General features: G+C 48.3%; 1 protein-coding gene across 1 annotated transcript in view; it reads left to right on the top strand.

Moving 5' to 3' along the window:
- Positions 1 to 21,854, top strand: part of ece2a (endothelin converting enzyme 2a) — a 69,780-nt gene that overhangs the window by 11,861 nt on the left and 36,065 nt on the right. Inside the window, exon 3 of the mRNA XM_083689778.1 lies at positions 20,039 to 20,322. Coding sequence (XP_083545904.1) covers positions 20,039 to 20,322 — 284 coding nt within the window. The remainder of the gene's footprint in view (positions 1 to 20,038; positions 20,323 to 21,854) is intronic.

Raw genomic sequence — 21,854 nt, 5'->3', positions numbered from 1 at the left:
GTGTGTGTGTGTGTGAGTGTATTGAGAGTGAGAGTTGTGAGTGTGTGTTATGGCATTTATCCATCATCACAGAGCTCTTAAAAGGGGAAGCATGGGTAATCAGGTAATGAGGAGAGTGTGACTGTCTGTGTGTGTGTGTGTGTGTGTGTGTGTGTGTGTGTGTGTGTGTGTGTGTGTGTGTCAGCGTCAGCATTGTCCCCTGTGTGCGTACTCACTCTCCCGCAGTCACGTGTGGTAGAGTAGCTGCATAACTGCCAGTGCCATAACCTGCGTGTGTGTCTGTGTGTGTGCGTGTGTTCAGCTCTAAAATGGAGGATCTGGGCCTCTCTGAGAGGGAAGAGGCAGGTTAAGTGGTGCTTGTCTCCACTGTATTACCAGATGAAGCGTCAGATAGCTGTGTAATGTAATGTTGACAGCTCAGGCTGTTTGAACACAGGAAGGACTCAAGGTTTCCTCTCTCTCTTTCTCTCTCTCTCTCTCTGTCTCTCTCTCTCTTTCTCTCTCTCTGTCTCTCTCTCTCCGATTAGAGCTGAGGACAACCAGACAGTTTGTATTGTTGGGCTGCCTTGGATACAGTTGAATAAAACAGTGTTAGGCATGAGAGTGTGTACTGTCTGTAGGGACGACACACGAGGTCTGTGTACTGTATGTCTCCTGAGCTGTGTTAAAGCTTATGGGGGGGGTCGCAAGGAACTTTGGGAGAAATGACGTGTACTTTTTCTGTGTGAACAACCTATGTTTTGGTTAGACAGACAAAGGGCCTTGTTCTAGTCACGCATACACATGCGCGCACACACACACACAGAGGACAGAATGTCTCCATACGTTTTCTGACCTCTCTGTAACCTTGACTTTCCTTTGCGTTCTCTCTCTCTCTCTCTCTCTCTCTCCCCCTCCGCTCTCAGCACTTTCTTATTGTTTACCAGATGGAATCCCCGCATTGCTACATTTTTCACGTGCGTTTTCCTGCGATCCCTCCTTTCTCAGCTTCTCTAAGACCACTGCTGCGGGAGGCCAAATGCAGTGGTTGTTTTTTTGTGTGACCAATCGGATTTGGAGGAGAGAGCAGGCTTTGTTTAAGGCGACAGTATCCCCGCTGCTCTTACATAAAGCAGCTTGTAATGCTACAAACTGAATACATCCCTGTCTGTCTGTCTGTCTGTCTGCCTGTGTCTCTGTCTGTCTGTCTGTCTCTCTGTCTCTGTCTGTCTGTCTGCCTGTGTCTCTGTCTGTCTGTCTATCTGTACATGTCTGGATACCTGTCTTTCCTTACCGTCTCCCTCTCTCTATCACCGTTTCTTTCGATAAGTTTCTGCCCATCTTTTTCGCCTGCCTCCCTCCCTCCCTCCCTGCCTCCCTCCCTCTCTCCCTGCCTCCCTCCCTCCCTCCCTCTTCTGTTCTCCTATAAACCTGCACGATGGTGTTCCTTTGGCTCGGTCGTGCCGTTGTTGCATAACTCTCCCTCTCGCCTCCTCCCGCCCTCCTCCACCCCTACGCACGCACACACACACACCCATGCACGCACGCACACACGCACGCACGCAGCCACACACGCACCCACACATGCACGGGTGCTACGATCACCATGGCGACGCAGACACACACCACACTCCAGGTTTGGCGACGCTGCCGACATTCCCGCCCCGTTGACCCCCCCCCCCTCACTGTCCCCGTTTCCGTCTCCATGACAACGGGACCTCGGGGACACCGGGGTGAGCCCGGGCCCATGTGACCTGACTTTGACCCCTAAAGGGAGAATACCCTTCATCCCTCCCTCCATACCCTTAATTCCTCCCATCGGTCTGAACACGGCCACTTCAGACATTACACCGATCCAGTTCCCATTTGAAATCCATGTGGGATACAGTGCGCAACTGTGTACTTCAGGAGAAGAGTGGAGAAATGGAGTGTGAGAAAACAAGTGTCATTTCCCACCACATTTCCCTCCTGAGGCTTCAGTGTTGATAGCAGGGCTTCAGTTCCATCTCTCTGCAGTGCCTGGGGTGTGGTTGGTTGGTTGGATCAGAATGGAGTGATTTGGAGGAGAGAGAAGAGAGCGCGTAGCTCTGATTAACAGTGAAAACCACTCGGCGTCTCTGCAAGCCAGCTGTCTGTGTGATAGCATCAGTACAGCTCACTGAGTATGAGATCTAGGCCCGGCTCTACTTTGCTAGGGTATGCTAGGCTATGCTCTGCTATGCTCTACTAGGATATGCTAGGCTATGCTAGGCAGTGTTATGCTATTCTCTGCTCCGTACCTAACTAGCCTGTGTGTGGTTTAATGCAGGGGTGGGCAACTCTGGTCCTGGTGTATACAGTCACACCACAGAGCCCAGCTGAGCCGAGAGGTGTTGTGCTGGCCTGGTTAGGCTTCCACTAGAGTTGCTGGAGCTGTGCTGTCCTGACTCCAGATATAGTATATATTTGTTGCCTGAGAAAACCGTTGAGTTTGGTTATTAGATGTACAGTGGAGAGTCCTCGTTAATTCATACAGACAAGTTCTGTCAGGGGAGAAGGAGGAGGAGGAGGAGGAGGAGTTGAGGTGAAGGTGTGGGAGGTATGGAGGGATGGGGAGAAAGGAGGAGAGGAGCTATTTTGATTAGGAGACTCACGTCTGAGGATTATCTCTTCATGCTACTGTAGCTTTTGTTCTGGCCTCTCAGGATTAACTACCGCTGGAGCGTGAGCTTGTACAGGACACACACACACACAGAGTTTTGTAAAGGTGTTTGTGTGTGCGCGCGCACGCCGATATTAGCCAGCACAGAGAGCAGATGGTTGTCCTGTCCACAACCTGAGAGGAAACAATCCCTTTCCAATCCAATTGGATCTGCAATGCACACACACACACACACACACACACACACACACACACACACACACGGCTAGGCCTGTTGGCCTGTTGTATCAGCTCACTGTGTACAGAGTCTTGGGGAGGGGAGGCATTTTGGTATTTTGTTGCCGGCATGAAAGAGAGAGAATATTAAAAAGAAGCTCGGCAAACTAAATATCTATATTCTCTTTATTGCAGCATGATGCTCAGGAATAAGACATTATGTTTTGGTCGTTGTTCATATTCCATGTGTGGAAATAAGCAAGCGAGGAATGGAGGGACTCAAAAAAAAAAACACCGGCAGTGATTTCCCCGGGCCGTTGCCATGGCTACAGTCTCCCATCTTTTTTGTGTGTGTGTGTGTGTGTGTGTGTGTGTGAATGTGAGTGTGTGTTTTTGTCCCATGGCGATTATTTGTTTTATACACATTTTTATTTATGTATTTGTGTTTGTGTTTTTGCGAGCAGCATTGCAGGGGTGAAGCAGCGTACTGTTGGGTGAGGGACAGAGGCAGAGCATATAAGCTCACGTCTATGTTGGAATATTAAATATGACTGGCTGAGTGAGATATGAATATGTTATTATGGTCCACGGACGTAAGTCTGCTCTGAACCCCGGGGACATGAAACGGCTTAACACATGAACTAAACCGCGCCGACATCGTGGCTTATCGCTAACACGTTCAACATCATTTAAGCACATACTGTACATGTATGTCATTACCCCAGCACCCCCCACCCCCCACCGGTCCTGGGTTCAAAACCGCAAACATGAGTGATGTCACAGGTTATCTCACCCTCACCTGGGCCAGAAAGCGAGGGATCAGGTATTGGCTAAGACAGAGGAGAAGAGAGAGGGATTAGAGACAGAGAGAGAGAGAGAAAGTGGAGGGAGAGGGAGTTATGGGTAGACAGTGTTAGAGTTGAGGGAAGAGGCAGTGAGAGAGAGAGAGAGAGAACAATATAAAGCATAACTCTCATAAATCCCTCTGCTGGGAAAGATGCCAGAGCCTGTGTCCCTATGTAGATTAAATACACACATACAGACACACACACACACGGTGCACGCACGCACGCACTTCAGTCCAGAAACTCATTACAAACAAATTACACACACACACACACACACACATATCCTCTGTCAGACTTTTAGAAAGATGCTGTAATCGTCTATATCCGTTAGCATTGTGTCATTTGTATTGTCCTTTTTGAGGCATCCGAGGTCCCTGAGACAAGACATAGCTTTTAGCTAAAGAATGCTAAATCACTTAACCCCCTGCTATGCAATATGCATACGTTTATGCTAGCTCGCGTTAGCCCTGAGCTAGAGTGATATGCTAGGCTGATGAGTGGACTACATATTGTATGCTAGCTGATGCGCTAGCTGGATGACTATTTGATGAGGGGTGAGGGAGTTGTTGATGTAAGAGTGTTAACTTTACCCCCATGTTGCAAGAGGAGAGGTGATGTGAGCTTTCTGACATCACTTACTTTAATGTCATCTTTCCCCCCTCCCTAGACCTCTCTCTCTCTCTCTCTCTTTCTTTCTTTCTTTCTTTCTTTCTTTCTCTCTCTCTCTCTCCCCCCCCCTCCTTTTTGTTGCGTGGCCTCTCTCCCACCTCAACCCTCTCTCCTCTTCCCCTCACTCCTCATCACTCCACTTTCTCTTTCTATCACTCACTCACTCTCTTTTTTGCCCTCTTTTTTTGCCCTCTTTTCTCTGTCTTCTCCACACTCTGTTTTCTCCCTCTCTCTGTCACTCCTCCTTCTCCTCCTCCTCTGCCTGAGGGATGCTCCTGGACAAATTCAACAGTATGTCTCTCTCTCTTGCTATCTCTCTCTCTTTTACCTTCTTCACCCTTTCTCTCTCTCTTGTGCTTTCTCTCTCCCTCTCTCTCTCTCTCTCTCTCTCTCTCTCTCTCCATACATTCTCACTGCCCTCACGACTCCTTGCGCCTCCTCTCCCGCTCTCTCTCCCATCTCTCCCGCTATTCTCCCTCACAATCTTTCTCTTTCTTTCTCTCTCTTTCTTTCTTTTTCTTTATCCCTCGCTTCCTATTCTCCTGGAATGAGTAGCTCTGGTTACATAAAATCCTATATTACAGAGAGAGGGAGAGAGAGACAGGGAGGGAGGGAGGGAGGGAGGGAGAGACAGGGAGGGAGGGCGGATGGGGTGATTAGATCACTGTTCTGGTGCTGTCCTGTGAAAGAGTGATGTTCTTATCTGTCCAAACGATTGATGTTGTTCAACATGATGACAGATTCTGGGAGTTTTATTTATTGAAAAATCACATAAGCTGCTTCATGTTCTATTCACTGTCACTGCCTGTTCTCTCTGCATCTATACACTGTGTCACCTCGGGGCAGCTCTCTGTGTGTGTGTGTGTGTGTGTGTGTCTCCCCTGTGTATCCCCCTCTCCTGTTCCCCCCCTCCCCTCCCCTCCTCCTTTCATCTCTTCCATGATTGCAAATTCGTTCTCTGACCTGTGATGATGTAACCGCTTTTTGGCTACCAAATATCTATCGCCAAGCATTTTATTCTCCAACCTCTCTCTCTCTCTCTCTCTCTCTCTCTCTCCCCCTCTCTCTCAATCTTTCTCAGAAACCCCCCTCCCTCCCTCTCCTTTTTTTTCTGAAGGTCTTAATCTCGTCCCTAATGCGTTCCCCGGCGCTGGCTCAGCAGAGAAGGGGAATGTTGCCGGGGAGTTCGGCGTTCCGGCTCTCCGACTTTAATGACTTTGCGCGCAGAGGAGCTCTCCGGAGCATTGCGCCGGCGGTTAAGTAATGACTATGGGGAGACGTGCGACTGTCACACGGGAGAGCCCGGCGGAGGCCATTTTGGGCCCAGCCGTCTCTCTCAGGCTGGTTCACTGTACAGGAGGAGGGGAGAGCTGGAGAAGCCTCTTTCTTTTTTTTCTTCTTTTTTTTTTACTGCCTGTTCCTCCTCTTTTTGTTTTATGAGTAACTTTTTGAATATAGCAAGTAGACCTACGGAACCAATATATGGTTCAATTTAGTCTCTTGAGCAGGACTGTCTGTGTCTGTGTCTCTGTCTCTGTCTGTCTGTCTGTGTGTGCCTGTCTGCCTGTCTGCCTGCCTGCCTGCCTGCCTGCCTGTGTCTTTGTCCATGTATCAGTTTGTCTGCTCTTCACCCAGAAGAGAACGTTCCCCGAGGCACAGACCAGCTTACCCTGAGCCATAATGACTTTGACCAGCTAGGGGTACACACCACACTGAGCTCAGATCCCAGTCCAGGGACAACGTCCTCCCCTTGCTCCAGGACATAAGGTCTCTGTCAGCTAATCACTCTCCAGTCTGGGACACCAGCGATGACTTCATGTCCTAACAGAGGTCCCTAAGGAGGCTGGGTCATCATACTGGCCAATCAGAGAGGTTTTATCTACTGGCCCGTGATGGCACTCTCACCTTTGACCCTGCCATGCCCTGCCAAAAGTTTGGACACACCTTCTCATTCAATGGTTTTTCTTTATTTTTATTATTTTCTACATTGTAGATTAATATTGAAGACATCAAAACTATGAAGGAACACATATGGAATTATGTAGTAAACAAGAAGGTGTTAAACAAACCAGAATATGTTTTATATTTTAGATTCTTCAAAGTAGCCACCTTTTTTTTTGATGACAGCTTTGCACACTCTTGGCAAGGTGTGTCCAAACCTTTGACTGGTACTGTACATACATACATACATACATACAGTACATATATGCATACATATATATATATATATGCATGTATGTCCAGCCTGCCTGGCTGTGGGGGGTCAGAGGTCGTATAGATTATGACTGGCAGTGTTGTCCTGTCTCTCCTGAATATATATATATATATATATATATATATATATATATATATATATATATATATATATATATATATATATATATATATATATATATATATGTGTATGCATGTATGTACTGTATGTATGTATGTATGTATGTATGTATGTACAGTACCAGTCAAAATATATTATAAAATACACACACCCCATGGGTTTATGAGGAATAAAAAGTAGTCTCTCCTGACCTGATCTCCCTGCCTGGGTTTTATTGAGGAGAGACTGGACAACACTGCCAGTCATAATGTATATGACCTCTGACCCCCCACAGCCAGGCAGGCTGGACAATATCCCTGGCAGTTGATCTGTCTGTGTGCGTGTGTGTGTGTGTGTGGTCCTGTGTTCCCTGCAGAGCTGGACAGATTGTCATAACTAAGCTCTTTAATCTTCAGACTCGCTCTTTATTCCCCTCTATCGTGAGGAACACCCAAATATTCCAGAATAACCACCGTGTGTGTGTGTGTACATGTGTGTGTGTGTACAGTATTCCTCATCTGCTGGCAGAACAACTTGTACTTGTGTGTATATGTGTGTGTTAGTGGGTGTAGATTGTATGGTTTACATCCTAGCCTCGGCTGCAAGATGCACTTTCTCAAGGTCATTGTATCAAAGAAGATTAAACTTACTAAAGTGCCCACTGAAACTATTTCCACTGTGTGTGTGTGTGTGTGATGACTCAGGCTGTGACTATGCTCTGTGCCACTAGGTGAGGGAGCGGTGCCAGGCTCAGCACTTTGGTTGGCACTGTCTTATCAGGCAGGTGTGTGTGTGTGTGTTAGAGAGGGAGACTCAGCACTCTGCTGGCTCTCTCTCATCAGGTATGCATTCAGAGTCAGCGCTGCAGCAGAGATGCCTGATCGAGAGAGAGAGAGAGAGAGAGAGAGGAAAAAGAAAGAGAAAGGGCAGTCTGGCATTAACTATCATGCTACCAATGCCAGCTCTTCTCTGTTCCCGAGGTTTTCTCTCCTCTCCTCTCCTCTCCTCATCTCACCTCTCCTTCACTCCTCCTGGCGTCATCCCGCCATTTCTACAGCCTTTTAACGGTATCCCTCCACCTCTCCCCTCCCCAAAGCTGCATCTCCACTCTCCGTCCATGAGAAACTTGGATCAAATGTGCCCAAAATTACAAAGGGAATATTTTACAACCCATAAGGGATGATCTAAAAATATATGAAACAACATAGAAACAGCATATTAAAAGAAGTGAAAATACACTGGGGTCAACACTCAAAGTTTTAGACTTGAGATGTAACAGTGCATTCTCATCACAGTCAAGGCTGAGGCCAATTCAACGTAGTACTTTGTCTTTGGCTTTGAATCTTACAGCCAATGCTCATGGTTTACCGTGTGTGTACGTGTGTGTGTACCAACACGGCCTGCAGGCTTTTGTTGTCGACCGTCACTAACACAATAGATTCAACTAAGTTGAACACAAAACGTACACACTTTGTGGGTCCGCAGGAGTGTGTGTGTCATGTGTCGTGTGTTTGTTTGTGCGTGCGTGCGTCTGTGTGTGTGTGTGTGTGTGTGCGTGCGCGCTTGCGTGTGTGTATCACGACAGCCCATGTCCCTGTGGCGTCCTCATGCAGCACCCTGACAGCTCCTCAGTCTGTCCCTGAGAGAGTCAGTCAAGTGTCCTGCCATACAGGAAGTGGTCATGACTCAGCGTAAAAAAAAAAACGTCCAGACGGCGTGGAACTCATTCTTGGTCATTAGGTTTTACCGTACCGAAATGTAGGTTTTAAAAGATACTTTAGGGTTAGGATTCCAAACAGGCGGTAATCTCTGTGTATGCATCTTTCCATTGACGATAAGTGGAAGTAGCCTTGTCCTGAATAGAACTGTGTTGCCACGGTGCTTTGGTTGTTGTTGTTGTCTTTCGGTTCAGTAAAGTTCAGAATGGACCAAGATGGAGCTGCATGTTGAGTTAAATAGGCCTCAGTAAGACCATAAGATGACCATAAGATGAGTGTAATAGTGTTAATAATAGTGTGTATAGTAGTGTGTATAATAGTGTATAGTAGTATATAATAGTGAATAGTAGTGTAGTATTACTAGTAGTACTTTATAGTAGTGTATAGTGTGTATAGTAGTGTATAGTGTGTATAGTAGTGTGTATAGTAGTGTGTATAATAGTGTATAATAGTGTGTATAGTAGTGTGTATATTTGTGTATAATAGTGTGTATAGTTGTGTTTAGTAGTGTGTAGTTGTGTATAGTAGTGTGTGTAGTTGTGTATAATAGTGTGTATAGAAGTGTGTATAGTAGTGTGTAGTTGTGTATAGTGTGTATAGTAGTGTGTAGTTGTGTATAGTGTGTATAGTAGTGTGTAGTTGTGTATAGTGTGTATAGTAGTGTGTATAGTTGTGTATAAGGTGTATAGTTGTGTGTAGTAGTGTATAGTGTGTATAGTAGTGTGTAGTAGTGTATAGTGTGTATAGTAGTGTGTATAGTAGTGTATAGTGTGTATAGTTGTGTATAATAGTGTGTATAGTTGTGTATAGTAGTGGCTGTTGTCTGAAGGACAGTGACCACCAACAGTGTGACCATGACTCTGACACTCACGCCACTGCAGCCGTCCACACGTCCCTGGAGGAATCAATAGGTTTGATATCCAATACAGGTCACACTGCGCTAGACACACACACACTCACACTCACACTCACACACGCACACACACACACACACACACACACCTCCTGCTGCGCTAGGCGCGCACACACACACACACACACACACACACACACACACACCTCCTGCTGCGCTAGGCACACTCACACTCACACTCACACAAACACACTCACACTCACAAACACACACACACACACACACCTCCTGCTGCGCTAGGCACACACACACACACACACACACACACACAGACACAGACACACACACACTCACACACTCACACACACACACCTCCTGCTGTGCTAGGCACATCACAAACACACACACACCCTCAGCGCCAGCCTCATCAGTCACTGGGCTGATCTATAGTGTATAATCAGGGGGAAGGTTACACACACTCAGAATCTGCATATAGACAGTGGCCCTTCAAGACCACCTTTGGTGCTACTGAGGCAGAAAATTAACCAGTCGAGCTTGAGAGAGAGAGAGAGTTAGAGAGTGTGTGTGTGGGGGGGGTGTGTGGGGGGTTTGTGTGTATGTGGCATGAATGTACCTGTGCTGCTTTCTATTCTGCCATTTTGTTTTGTCACAGACGTGCTCCTGGCAGGAGGCTAATTGAAAATGTCATCGCTGCTGCCCTTTTCCCTACGCACAGTGTGTGTGTGTGTGTGTGTGCGTGCGTGTGTGCATGCGTCCTCCTGTGCTGCAGTAGTGTTGTGACTGATAATGTTCTGTGTTGGGTTTTTGAGTTCAGTCACCCAGTCTTTATTCTAGCTTTTCTAGCTCTATGTAGCGAGAGCTAGGACAACTAGCATGACTCTAAACCTGGATGTCTGTGTAGAGGCCTTGTTCTTGATCTTCTTTTTCTATATGTCTGGCTATTGGGGATTATAGCAGCACAATAGGGCAGAAATATAGGTTGGGTGTAGTGGGACAGGTGATCTGGATTAATCACAGATTATAGGGAAGAGAATTTCCGGGAAATCCCAATCCCGCTGACACATCCACACGAATCACGACCTCTTTTCCTTCCTCAGTACAGTACCGTCAGATTAAAGAGAGATACGCTCCTTACAGCAACCGACGGTGTGATATTGTTTCTTCCTACGCAGTCAATCAAGTTGTATTGAATTGTATCATAACCGTCTGTACGATTCTACTAGCAGAACGATAAAGGGTGATGGTAGTGATTTGAAATGTTACAATACCGATGTTCATATTTTAGAGTGAATATTTCATAAGAGGTCGTAGGTGTACCAGCTCAACACGAAGACTGCTCTATATGGTGTGTGTGTGTGTGTGTGATACAGGGGAGGCTGGTGGAGGCAGAAATCGGAGGACGGGCTCATTGTAACGCACGGAACAATGAGCCCCGTCCTCCGATTTCTACCTCCACCAGCCTCTGCTGGACTGTGATGATGGGGAGAGCAGAGGGATGGGTTTGAGACAGATGGCCAGATGGTTTACTCTGTAAGTCAGCACACCTGGTCCTGTTATTCTACTGAACCCAGATGCAGTTTGATTTGCCGTGAATAGATCTGCAACGATGTGTGTGTGTATGTATGTGTGTGTGTGTATGTATGTGTGTGTTGGGGGGGGGGGGTTAAGAATCTGGAAGGAGAAACCTGTGTGTGTCGGGGGGGGGGGGGGGGGGGTTAAGAATCTGGAAGGAGAAACCTGTGTGTGTGCGTGTGTGAGAGTGTGTGAGATTGGATTCAGGTTGGTGTGAACTTACATAGGGAGTTGGGGATAGGCCCTCTTGAGAGAATGAGAAAGCGCCACTTGAGTCACAGCACTGTCCTCTCCAAACCCTCCAAATCCTGCAGTCTGACGCACTGACCTGTGTGTGTGTGTGTGTGTGTGTGTGTGTGTGTGTGTGTGTGTGTGTGTGTGTGTGTGTGTGTGTGTGTGTGTGTGTGTGTGTGTGTGTGTGTGTGTGTGTGTGTGTATCAGGCCTTCAGTTTCACCGGAAGTAGAGATCAGGTTGCGTTACAGGGTTCCCTACAGGGTTACCTACATCTCTCTGTCTCTATTCCCCTCTCCCATTTATCTGCCTCTAACCTTATCTTTCTCTCCCTCTCTCTCTCTTTCTCTCTCTCTCTTTTCTCACTCACTCTCTTCCTCCCTGCCTCTCTCTCTCCCTCACACTCTCCCACCACATTCTGTCTCCCTCTCTCACTGTCTGTCCTGCTTTGTAAGTGTGTGTGTGTGTGTGTGTGTGTGTAATAGCTTAGCTCTGCAGTCATGCCCAGGCTAAGGACAGAGAGTGGTTGAGAAGGCAGCTATCGTAGGCACTGCAGCAAATGCAGCAAATTCCCTTTCATATTCTCCCCTAGTTTAGAGGAGGTCTGTAGGGCACCTACGTAGGGAATGCTGCCAGGGCGCTCTCGAGGGAATAGGGTGTCATTTGAGACGGGAGTCTGTCTGTTCCACGTACTCTCTAGGGGGATGTCAGTGTTTTGGTTGGCATACATTTCTGGAGGAGAGAGATGAAATACGATGATGTATTTTACAGACGATGATGTGCGAACTTATACATTGCGTATTTGGGGTGTTTTTTTTTTTTTTGTCTAAGACAGCGGTTGGTTCTTTGTGTGTGTGTGTGCGTGCGCGCGTGTGTTACAACCCAGACTACAATTAGCACCTGTCTCAGGATATAACAGGCCCAGCCTTTGTTCATCGAGATGCAATCTAGATCTTCCTGACACTCTCTCTCTCACACACACACACACACACACACTCTCTCTCTCTCTTACACACACACACATACTCTCTCTCACACACACACACACACAGTCACACAGCAGTGGACAGTCAGCCAGTCAGCATGGGTGATAAGGGAGAGAGAGCTTTCCCTCTCTCTGTCATCCTCCTCTGCCCCCCCTCCCTCCCTCCCTCCCTCTTATCAGCCCCTCTATGTTGGGGAATACTCCTGGGATAGCCACACACACACACACACACACACACAGCCACTGAGACAGACTATAGGCAGCCTCCATTTCCCTTTGGTTCTTCAGGATGCGTATGAGAATCAAGCCATTTAGACAGGAGAGAGGGGAGGAGGGAGGGAGGGAGGGAGGGAGGGAGGGGGAGGTTGAGTGAAGGGGAGAGAGCCAGCGAGTGATAGAGGATTAAAAAGAAGAGCCTCTCTTTTGCCCCGTCCTTGTCGTTTCTCCCGAGCCTCATCCCTCGTTCCCGTTGTTATTTTGGATCAGAGCGAAGCGATCAGCGCTGGAACAGAGGAACTGGCTTCACGAGATGGAGTCCTTCCAAACTCCTCCATCTCTCTCTCTCACACACACACACACACACACACACAGACACACACTCTCCATCACAGGGTGGCACTGTCACTGGCACATTTTTAATTATTCAACAACTAATTAGTACGCCCGATTACATAACAGAGGTTGCTCTCTCCGAGTGGAAAAAAAGAAGGAAAGAGGAAGCTTGTGAAGAGAACTTGCCGGAAGAGTGAAGCTTTTGAGAGAATCTATAGTTTTTCTATTGAAGACTGATGCAACTTCTGTAATATGCCTGAAACTGGTTTAAAAACGAGGCACACACACACACGCGTCCGCACTTATGCGCACACACACACAAACACATACACACATACAAAGTCACACACACACACACATACAAAGTCACACACACACACACACTGTTGTCCTTGCAATGTTATTGCTCTGAATCTGAATCTGTGTACATCTCACAGAGCTTCTTAAGTGAATGGGATCACTTATGGTGTAATATGGCGATGCGTACCGTGGTGTTTTTAACTCTAGGAGTGTGAGAGGTAGGGAGACAGAGATGCAGTGTATGGAGTGATAGAGAGAGACACAGTGTAGGGAGTGATAGAGAGAGAGAGAATCGGTCGCCATGGAGACAAGTCTGAGTAGCGCACCACGTCAGTGCCAGTAACTGTGCCGTTTCTCCCCAAAACTTTGTTCAAGGGTTTCACTCCTCCTTTCTCTCTCTCTCTCTCTCCTCCTTCGTTCTCTCCTTTCAGGCTGGAGCTGAGTGGAGAGAGGTGGGTGGTAAAGTGAGAGATAGTGTGGGTGGGTGGGGGGGGGTGCTGGGGTGTGTGTGTGGGGGGGGGTTGTTTGAAAAGAAAGCTAGACGTCGAGAGAAGATTGAGAGAGAGAGAGAGAGTCACTAACTATCTCACCAGATGAAAAGGAGCTAGACAGATTACAGACTTTTTTGGTTCGATTATATCATACATGACAGGTATATCGCTCGGTCAATAGATATGCAGAGAGAGAGATTTGATAGTTCAAATCGATGGAGATGGATCGAAAATTCATGTAATTCTACACAGTATGTAGAAAGCCCAGTGATTGGCTCCTTTCCATGGGTCCTGTCATTGTGCTAATTAGCCGCGAGTCTCATTGATTACAGCACAGAGGAGTGTGGTGTCTGGGGGGAGGGGGGGAGGGGTGGGGGGGGGGCGGGGGTAGCCTCTCCTCTCCTCTCCTCTCCTCTCCTCTCCTGTCTGGCCACAGTGGACATGGTGCTGTCACAGACACACACACACACACACACACACAGACAGACAGACAGACATGGGCTTTCCCAGACTTGTTATCGACAGTCACAAAGCAGCGGTCACACAGGTTTCTGATGATCCTGAAGATGATACACACACACACACACACACACACTCCTCCATTCCTCTTCTCTCCTCTGGGACTGTGTAGTTGTGTCTAGTTGTTTTCTATGCCGACCAGCTCTTCAACTTTCTCATGTTATCCTCCAGCTCGCCCCTAGGCCACTAAATCATTCAACAGCTCCAGGAAATCACCTACTGTAGACACACACACACACACACACACACACACACACACACTAGGGAGGTCTTACAGGCTTTAACATGCTCAGCTTGGCTTTGGCTAGTGGATTTATTTTCCGCTCCCAACATTAGCGTGTCATGTTTCCACCACTGGGAGTTGTTTATACATGTGTGTGTTGTCTGTCAAGTGTTGTTCTACCTGTGGTGGCTCAGTGGAGGCTGATGGAGGTAGACATCGGAGGACGAGGCTCATTGTAACGCATGGAATGGAATGAGGAATGATATCCATTCCTCATTCCATGCATTACAATGATCCCCGTCCTCTGATGTCTGCCTCCCCCAGCCTCCCCGGTTGTGGGTCTGTCCTACCCTGAGATTGGGTCATGGTAGATGGCCATGTAGGTCATGATGTCCTGTGCATTTTCATCTCTCTACGCTCCATTTGTTCCTGTGTGTTTTATTCATTGTACATAGGTAAGAAGTTATCCACCAGATTTCAAAGTGTCTATTTCAGGTTTCAGAACATTTAAAAAAACAAAACAAAAATTTTTTACGCTCCATCTGGGAGTCCGTAAAGGTTAGATTGGCAGCTGGTAACGTTGGACCAACATTTGTTGGACGTGGGTACCATCAAGATGGCCGTCAGTTCTGTGACTCAGAGAGTCCGCTCTCTCTGAGGAAATGGTTGTTTTGGCACAGCAGAGTTTTGTTTTGTTTGATTTTTATTGTCCTCTCAGGCTGATGGATGATGAAATACCTTTGATGCATATGTGAGGAGTTTGGAATCCGACCAGAATCCAACTGAAAAATAGCCTGGATCTCTCAGATGGATATGCTGTCAGATAGCTGAGGCTACATTCACCATTTCTTTGTTGTCTCTCTATGGTGCTGGGAATTGACTAATGCAATAGGCTCCATACATCATAAAAAAACAATACATACACACACACACACACACACAATCTAGATTGCATCTGTCAGTTGAGGTAACAAAGGCTGTATCCTGTATCCTGAGAGAGATGCAATCTGGGTTCGAAGCACGCACGCACGCACCCACGCACATTACCGCTATTCACCCTTATATGTTGACGTTTTGGAACTCCTGGAACTTTAAGTCGCTGGTCACGCCAATTATTTACCGCCTGATAGATTTTTCGAAGGCTTCGCCAGCCATCTGATCTGCACATGATTGTCACTGTTCATTATCGCTCATAACTCCGCCCTCCAACTCCTCTGGTTGGCTGTTGCCAATTGCTAGCAGGTGACCCTCCCCATAGAGTGACCTCTATAGTCTAAGACTCCACAACAGAGCCCATCTACGGTCATTAAAACCAGCTGTAGCGGAACCATTTCATGTGATGACCGGTCATGTGACTATCATCCAAGTCCATTGAAATACATCAGAGGAGCCTATGATGTCACATCCATGTGAAGCATTCAGAGTTAGTCAGGGCCAGAGTTAGCTCGGACCCATCTAATGTCTGAAAATATTCTCCCGGTATTTAGGTAACACTTGAGGGTTTTACCTCACCCCCCGCCCCCCCCCACAGTCGATGGACTCACAAGGTATTCGCTATGAAAAGGACCTGGAACATATAGTTATTTACCAGGGTAACTTAAGAGGATTTACACCCCTTGGTGGGGGGTGGGATACTTGGATGGCTTCAGATAACTTCAGTGGTATTTCTCACTGGTCACATGGGAGGATTTTCCTAAATATTGACAGCTGTGTGTGTGTTACAGGAGCAGTCGGTCACATGACTAGCCAGATGCCAGTGTGGAGGCACTGCCAAGCGTCTCTGGACTTGGGGGCAGAGACCACTGTAGGGAACCACCTCCATGTTTGGCCAACTGACTGTCTCTATACACACACACACACACACACACAAACACAGACATACACCGAGGCGCGTACACACACACACACACACACACACACACACACACAAGCATCTTTTGAATCAGTGTGTGTGTGTGTGTGTGTGTGTGTGTGTGTGTGTGTGTGTACGCGCCTCGGTGTATGTCTGTGTTTGTGTGTGCATACCTGTGTGTGTATGTGCCTAGATGTGTGTGTGTGTGTCTGTGTGTGAGTGTGGGTGTTCTCGTCCTGTGACACACTCAAGACCTGCTTTCACTTTTTCCATCACCCACCCACACACACACACACACACACACACACACACACACAGCTGGCAGCGAGAGCCAGTTTGACGCCTCTAACTTTAGTGGTCTGCTCTGGTTCCCTGGTTAATCCAGTTAGGATGCAGTCTGGATATCAGGAGATTCCGACAACGCTGCTCCTAGCTGGAGGAAAATCAATTAGATGGGCTCCAGACTGGACTGGACTGGCATCCCGAATGGACAGGGTGACCCCTGCCGCCCCCCCCCCCCACACACACACACACACACACACACTAGGATACCCCTGCATGCCTTTGCCCTGACACACACACACATACACACACACACACACACACACAGCCAACTCATCCAGTCTAGCCTGGGCGCCAACAACATGCGCCTGTTGCCATGGCAGCAGAGTGTGTGTGCATGTGTGTGTATGTGTGTAAAGGTCAGGGGTTGCGGTGGACGCCAGCTGATGTCACAGAGACGAAACGGGAGCGGTGTCCTTGACGACAGCCCAGCGACTATAATTGTCGTGACAACCCCCAGGAATGAGCTGTCATGTGACACCCCTTGCTCAGAACGTAGTTCATGGAAACACAGACACACACACACACACACACACACGCACACACAGCTGAGTCAGCGGGGAGAACCCTTTGGAAACAATGTGTGGCATGTGGAGGGGAGCTTTGGGACCTTTGGGGTGGGGGGTGGGGGGGGGGATTTCTGAATCTTCTCCCCACTCTACAGAGCACCAAACCTGGGCATAGAGAGAGACCGTCGCCCCTAGGACAGCTGGACAGGCAGACAAGCTACCTTTGGTCCAGTCACTGCTGTCATGTGGTCTGTATTTCCAAAGAGTGATGCAACAGCTTGGGTGATGTCTGCGAACACTCCAAAATCATGTCAACCAATTCTGGAGGAAAATAGATATGTTGATCTATACTGTATGTTCTATTCCCTTACACATTGGTCCTCTGTGGCTCAATTGATAGAGCACTGCTGTATTATATTATATTATATTACATGACAGCAACTCAATGCATTTAGGCATGTAGACATGGTCAAGACGACCTGCTGAAGTTCAAACCGAGCATCAGAATGGGGAAGAAAGGTGATTTAAGTGACTTTGAACGTGGCATGGTTGTTGGTGCCAGACGGGCTGGTCTGAGTATTTCAGAAACTGCTGATCTACTGGGATTTTCACGCACAACCATCTCTCGGGTTTACAGAGAATGGTCCGAAAAAGAGAAAATATCCAGTGAGCAGCAGTTCTCTGGGCGAAAATGCCTTGTTGATGCCAGAGGTCAGAGGAGAATGGCCAGACTGGTTCGAGATGATAGAAAGGCAACAGTAACTCAAATAACCAGGGCGGGGGTGGGGGGGGGGGGGGGGGGGGCGGGGCCTTTGTCACCGCACGCTCTGTCCTCTCGGCTGTGGTCACCTCCATCTTTGAAGTTCTCTGGCAGCATCTCCCACTCGTGTTGGAGTGACGTCATATCCCAGAGTCTACCTTTTAAAGCGCGTCCTGGAGTATGAGTGGGTGCCAAAAACTCTTTCCGAGTCCCGAATGAGACTTTTTGGATGCGTCCACATCCACAGAGCTCCCATATGTCCTCTCTCGCTAGCGTCAGTGGGACGTCCATCAGGGGTTTGAATGTGCTCGCTTCTTTGATAACTGGAAAATAGCTTTCCTTTAAAACACACACACGCATGCACGCGTGCGCACACACACACATCCATGCGCGCGCACACACACACGCATGCACGTGCGCACACACACACAAACACACACACTCACTTACTCAGGAGACTGAGTTAACACAACCTGATGTCACGGGTTGGGACCCCTCAACATAGCCACTGGGAAAGTTACATAACTAAATCTGTCTCTTTGAGTACTGATAACACACTCCGCTATACACACACGCACACACACACACACACACACGCACATACTCTTTCTGTCTCTCCCCTGTATCGATCTCTGCATCTATCAATCTATCTATCTATTCTTTTGCCTCCTTCTCTCTGTGTCTCTCTCTTTCACACACTTACACACACTCTTTCTTTCTCTTGCTTTGTTCCCCCCTCCCCCTTCCTCTCCTCCCTCCCCCCTTCCTCTCCTCCCTCCCCCCTTCCTCTCCTCCCTCTTCCTATAGTCATTTTCGAACCCATCTCTCTTGCTAGTAAACTTGATAGTTAGGGTTCGTTAGCCCTATGGCTGAGCTAAGCCTGACATACGGTACTCTGCCCTATTAACACATACACACACACACCGAGACACCGACACACACATATGTTCCCCCACATGCACAGCATGCTGCAGATGTGTTGTTTTGAGTGTGAGGGTGATAACAGAATCAGTGTTCATACATACTCACGTTCTCTCTCTCTCACACACACACACACACACACACACACACACACACACACACACCCACAATGTGGGGGAGCAGGCTGGTAATTAGTTAGAGAAGTAAGGTGCTAACAAGCGCCAGTCACAGGTTTGAAACGGCGGTGCCAATTTCAGCGTGCTACCAGGAGTCACAGTGTCAGCCCCTCCTCTGGCACTCACCACCTCGAAGCCCACACACACACACACACACACACAGGCAGTTGTTCCACATCTGCTCAGGTGAGACAGGTTCAGCTCGCCTCACACCCTCCTCCCCCTCCTCTTCCTCTTCTCCTCCTCTTCCTCCCCCTCCATCTTCTAGAGGGTGAGACGGTGGCAGTGCTAAGGAGATCGTTTTCCCTCCTCTGCTCTGTTAAACTGTCAGTGTTCCGTTTGATTTATCCCGGAAACAAATTCACAGGCTCACTCTGTGTATGGAGCCATGGCAACAGAGATCTATTGCCAAGCACTCTAGAACCTGAGATCGCTACCTCTCTGTCCTTCTCTCTCTCTCCCTCTCCCTCCTTCTCTCCCTCTCGCTCTCTCTCTCTCTGTCCTCTCTCTCTCTCTCTATCTCTGTCCTTCTCTCTCTGTCCTCTCTCTCTCTCTCTCTGCCCTTCTCTCTCTCTCTCTCTCTGCCCTTCTCTCTCTCTCTCTCTCTCTCTGTCCTTCTGTCTCTCCCTCCCTCTCTCCCTCTCTCTCCTCTTGATACCAGTGAGCAGCTGTTTTTTTTTACTGCTGCTCATCTCAGTAGAATCCTGTCTCACTAAACTGATATATAGGTTAGGATATATAGTCCCTCCCTTCTTTTTCCTACCCCCACTCCTCTTTCCTACCCCCACCTGTCCCCCCGTTTCTCCTCTCCTCCCTAATTCAACAACATATCTTGAGAGAATCCATCACAGGGAGGCCTGTGTGTGTGTGTGTGTGATGAGCTTGGCTGTGTGGCTGACTGCTCAGGGTCACACAGACCCCCGGGAAGGTGTGTGTATGTGTTATTTGTGTGTGCGCGTGTGTGCATGTGCGCTTGCGTCCATACATTAGCATGACACTGCAGAAGCTGTATGTCAGCAGACAGGAGGCGTTCCTCCCTTGATTTGATGGGATTTGTAATGGGATTGATTTCAGCATGTATGCTTTTCATCAAGTGTCATGTATGATGTCATTCAAGTTATTCATCTCATCAATGTGATTGATTATTTTTCCCAATCAGATCACTGACGGTTTGACCTCTCCTCTCCTCTACTCTCCTCTTCCACTTCATCTCCTCTCCTCTTCCACCTCATCTCCTCTCCTCTCCTCCTCTCCTCCTCCCTCTCATCTCCTCTCCTCTCCTCCTCCCCTCTTCCCCCTCATCTCCTCTCCTCCCACCCCCCCCTCCCTCCCCCCCTCCCCTCAGGTAGCGGTAACAGCTGCATGAGTGGTGACATGTATTCGGCCGGCTACCGCTCCATCACCAACATCGACTACTCCTCCGTCTGCATCCACGCCATGGCCGCCCGCCACGCCCACTGCCCGGGTATGACCTGGCACCACATGGACGCGCGCCAGCTCTCCTTCCCCGACGCCTCCTACGACGTGGTCCTGGAGAAGGGCACCCTGGATGCCATTTTGGTCGAGGAGAAGGACCCCTGGAAGGTGTCCGAGGAAACCGGCCGTCTGGTTCACCAGGTGCTGAAGGAGGTGAGAGGAGGTGCTTTGTAGCGGAGGTGGTTGGAGGACAAGGAGAAGGAGACCTGAATACATGCGTTAGCGAGGGAGACCCGGGTTCGACTCCAACCTCGCCCCCGTTTCACCGTTTTGGGTTTATCTTGATATTCTCATTGTTATCTGTTATTAACGTCCGGGAATTGAACACCCGACACTCCGTGTCACCGGACACTGTTAGCTTACTGAGCTAAAGGCTAGCAGTCAGCCTCTTGAAGCGAACATCTGTCATCTCCAGTCTAAAGGTGGTATCACTGTGGTAAACGTCATCGTCCCGGCCGGTTGGCTGTAATACCCACTTTAGATGAAGGCACTTTGGAAGTCACTCAGCGTCTGCTGAATGACTCAAATGTTAATGTACTAATGACCGTGACTTTGTGGGTAGACCCGTAAGTGATTCCTCTTCAGCAGATGATGATGATGATGATGATGATGATATTATCAGTCATCCATGTCCCCCCGTATGGAGACCGTGTCACCAAAGCACTTGAACGTCAAGCACCATTCAGACGCTACTTGACACAGCCACGTTGTAACAATGACATCGTTATGACAACCCCATCGCCGAGACAACCCCGGTGCTTGACACACCAGGGTGACACTCACTCACTCACTCACTCACTCACTCACTCACAGGTGGGGAGGAGAAGAAAGAAACGTTTTTTGAAACGGAGAAACTTGACACCTGAACTTTATTATACTGGTTATTATAAACAATGCACTTTTTTTTTCTTCCCGGTGTGAAAACGGTTTCCCGGTGTTCCGTGCCTCTGGGAACACAATGTACTTAGCCTAGCCCCTCCCCCCACCCCAGCACCCCCCACCCCCCCCGCCATCACCTCACAGTGCGGAACATTTATTGTGGCCAATCAAAATGTGGCATGCAGGCATGAATAAAATATATATCTCTCTCATGGGCTGGGGGTCCGGTGTTCAACGAACCTGACACATCATTGTACAGCATGGTTGTGTCTGACGCAGGGGAGGCTGGTGGAGGTAGAAATCGGAGGACAGGCTCATTGTAATGCCTGGAATGGAATGAGGAATGATTTCTACCTCTGCCAGCCTCCCCTGTGTCTGACTGAACTGATCAGGTACCAGGGGAGGCAGAGAGTTGTGCGTTCTAATGACCTCATCCTGACTGTTCTTACATAACATTGCAGTCTCTGGTACGCAGAGAAACTCTGTTAGAATCAAGGTTTTTTTTTATTATTTTTTTTTTTAAGTCTGGGCTTAAGAGCAGTTTTGATCAAAGTAAAAAGGCAAGGGCACGTCTTTGCTGATTGACTTACTGGAACTGCTTCGGTCCAACTGAAAGTAGGGGGGCGGGCATTTCTAGAGACTTCTATAACACACACGCACACACCACACACACACTCTCCTTCTCTCGCTCTCGCTCTTGCTCACACACTCACACACACACACACTCACTCACACTCACTCTCTCTCTCTCACACACACACACACACACACACACACGTCTGTTTTAGCACAGACTGCAGACTCCC

This window comes from Argentina silus, assembly GCF_951799395.1.
Source record: "Argentina silus genome assembly, chromosome: 18".
In the NCBI taxonomy this organism is placed as follows: domain Eukaryota; kingdom Metazoa; phylum Chordata; class Actinopteri; order Argentiniformes; family Argentinidae; genus Argentina; species Argentina silus.
The sequence above is the reverse complement of the archived record's forward strand: the minus strand, read 5'-3'. Positions and strand labels throughout refer to the sequence as shown.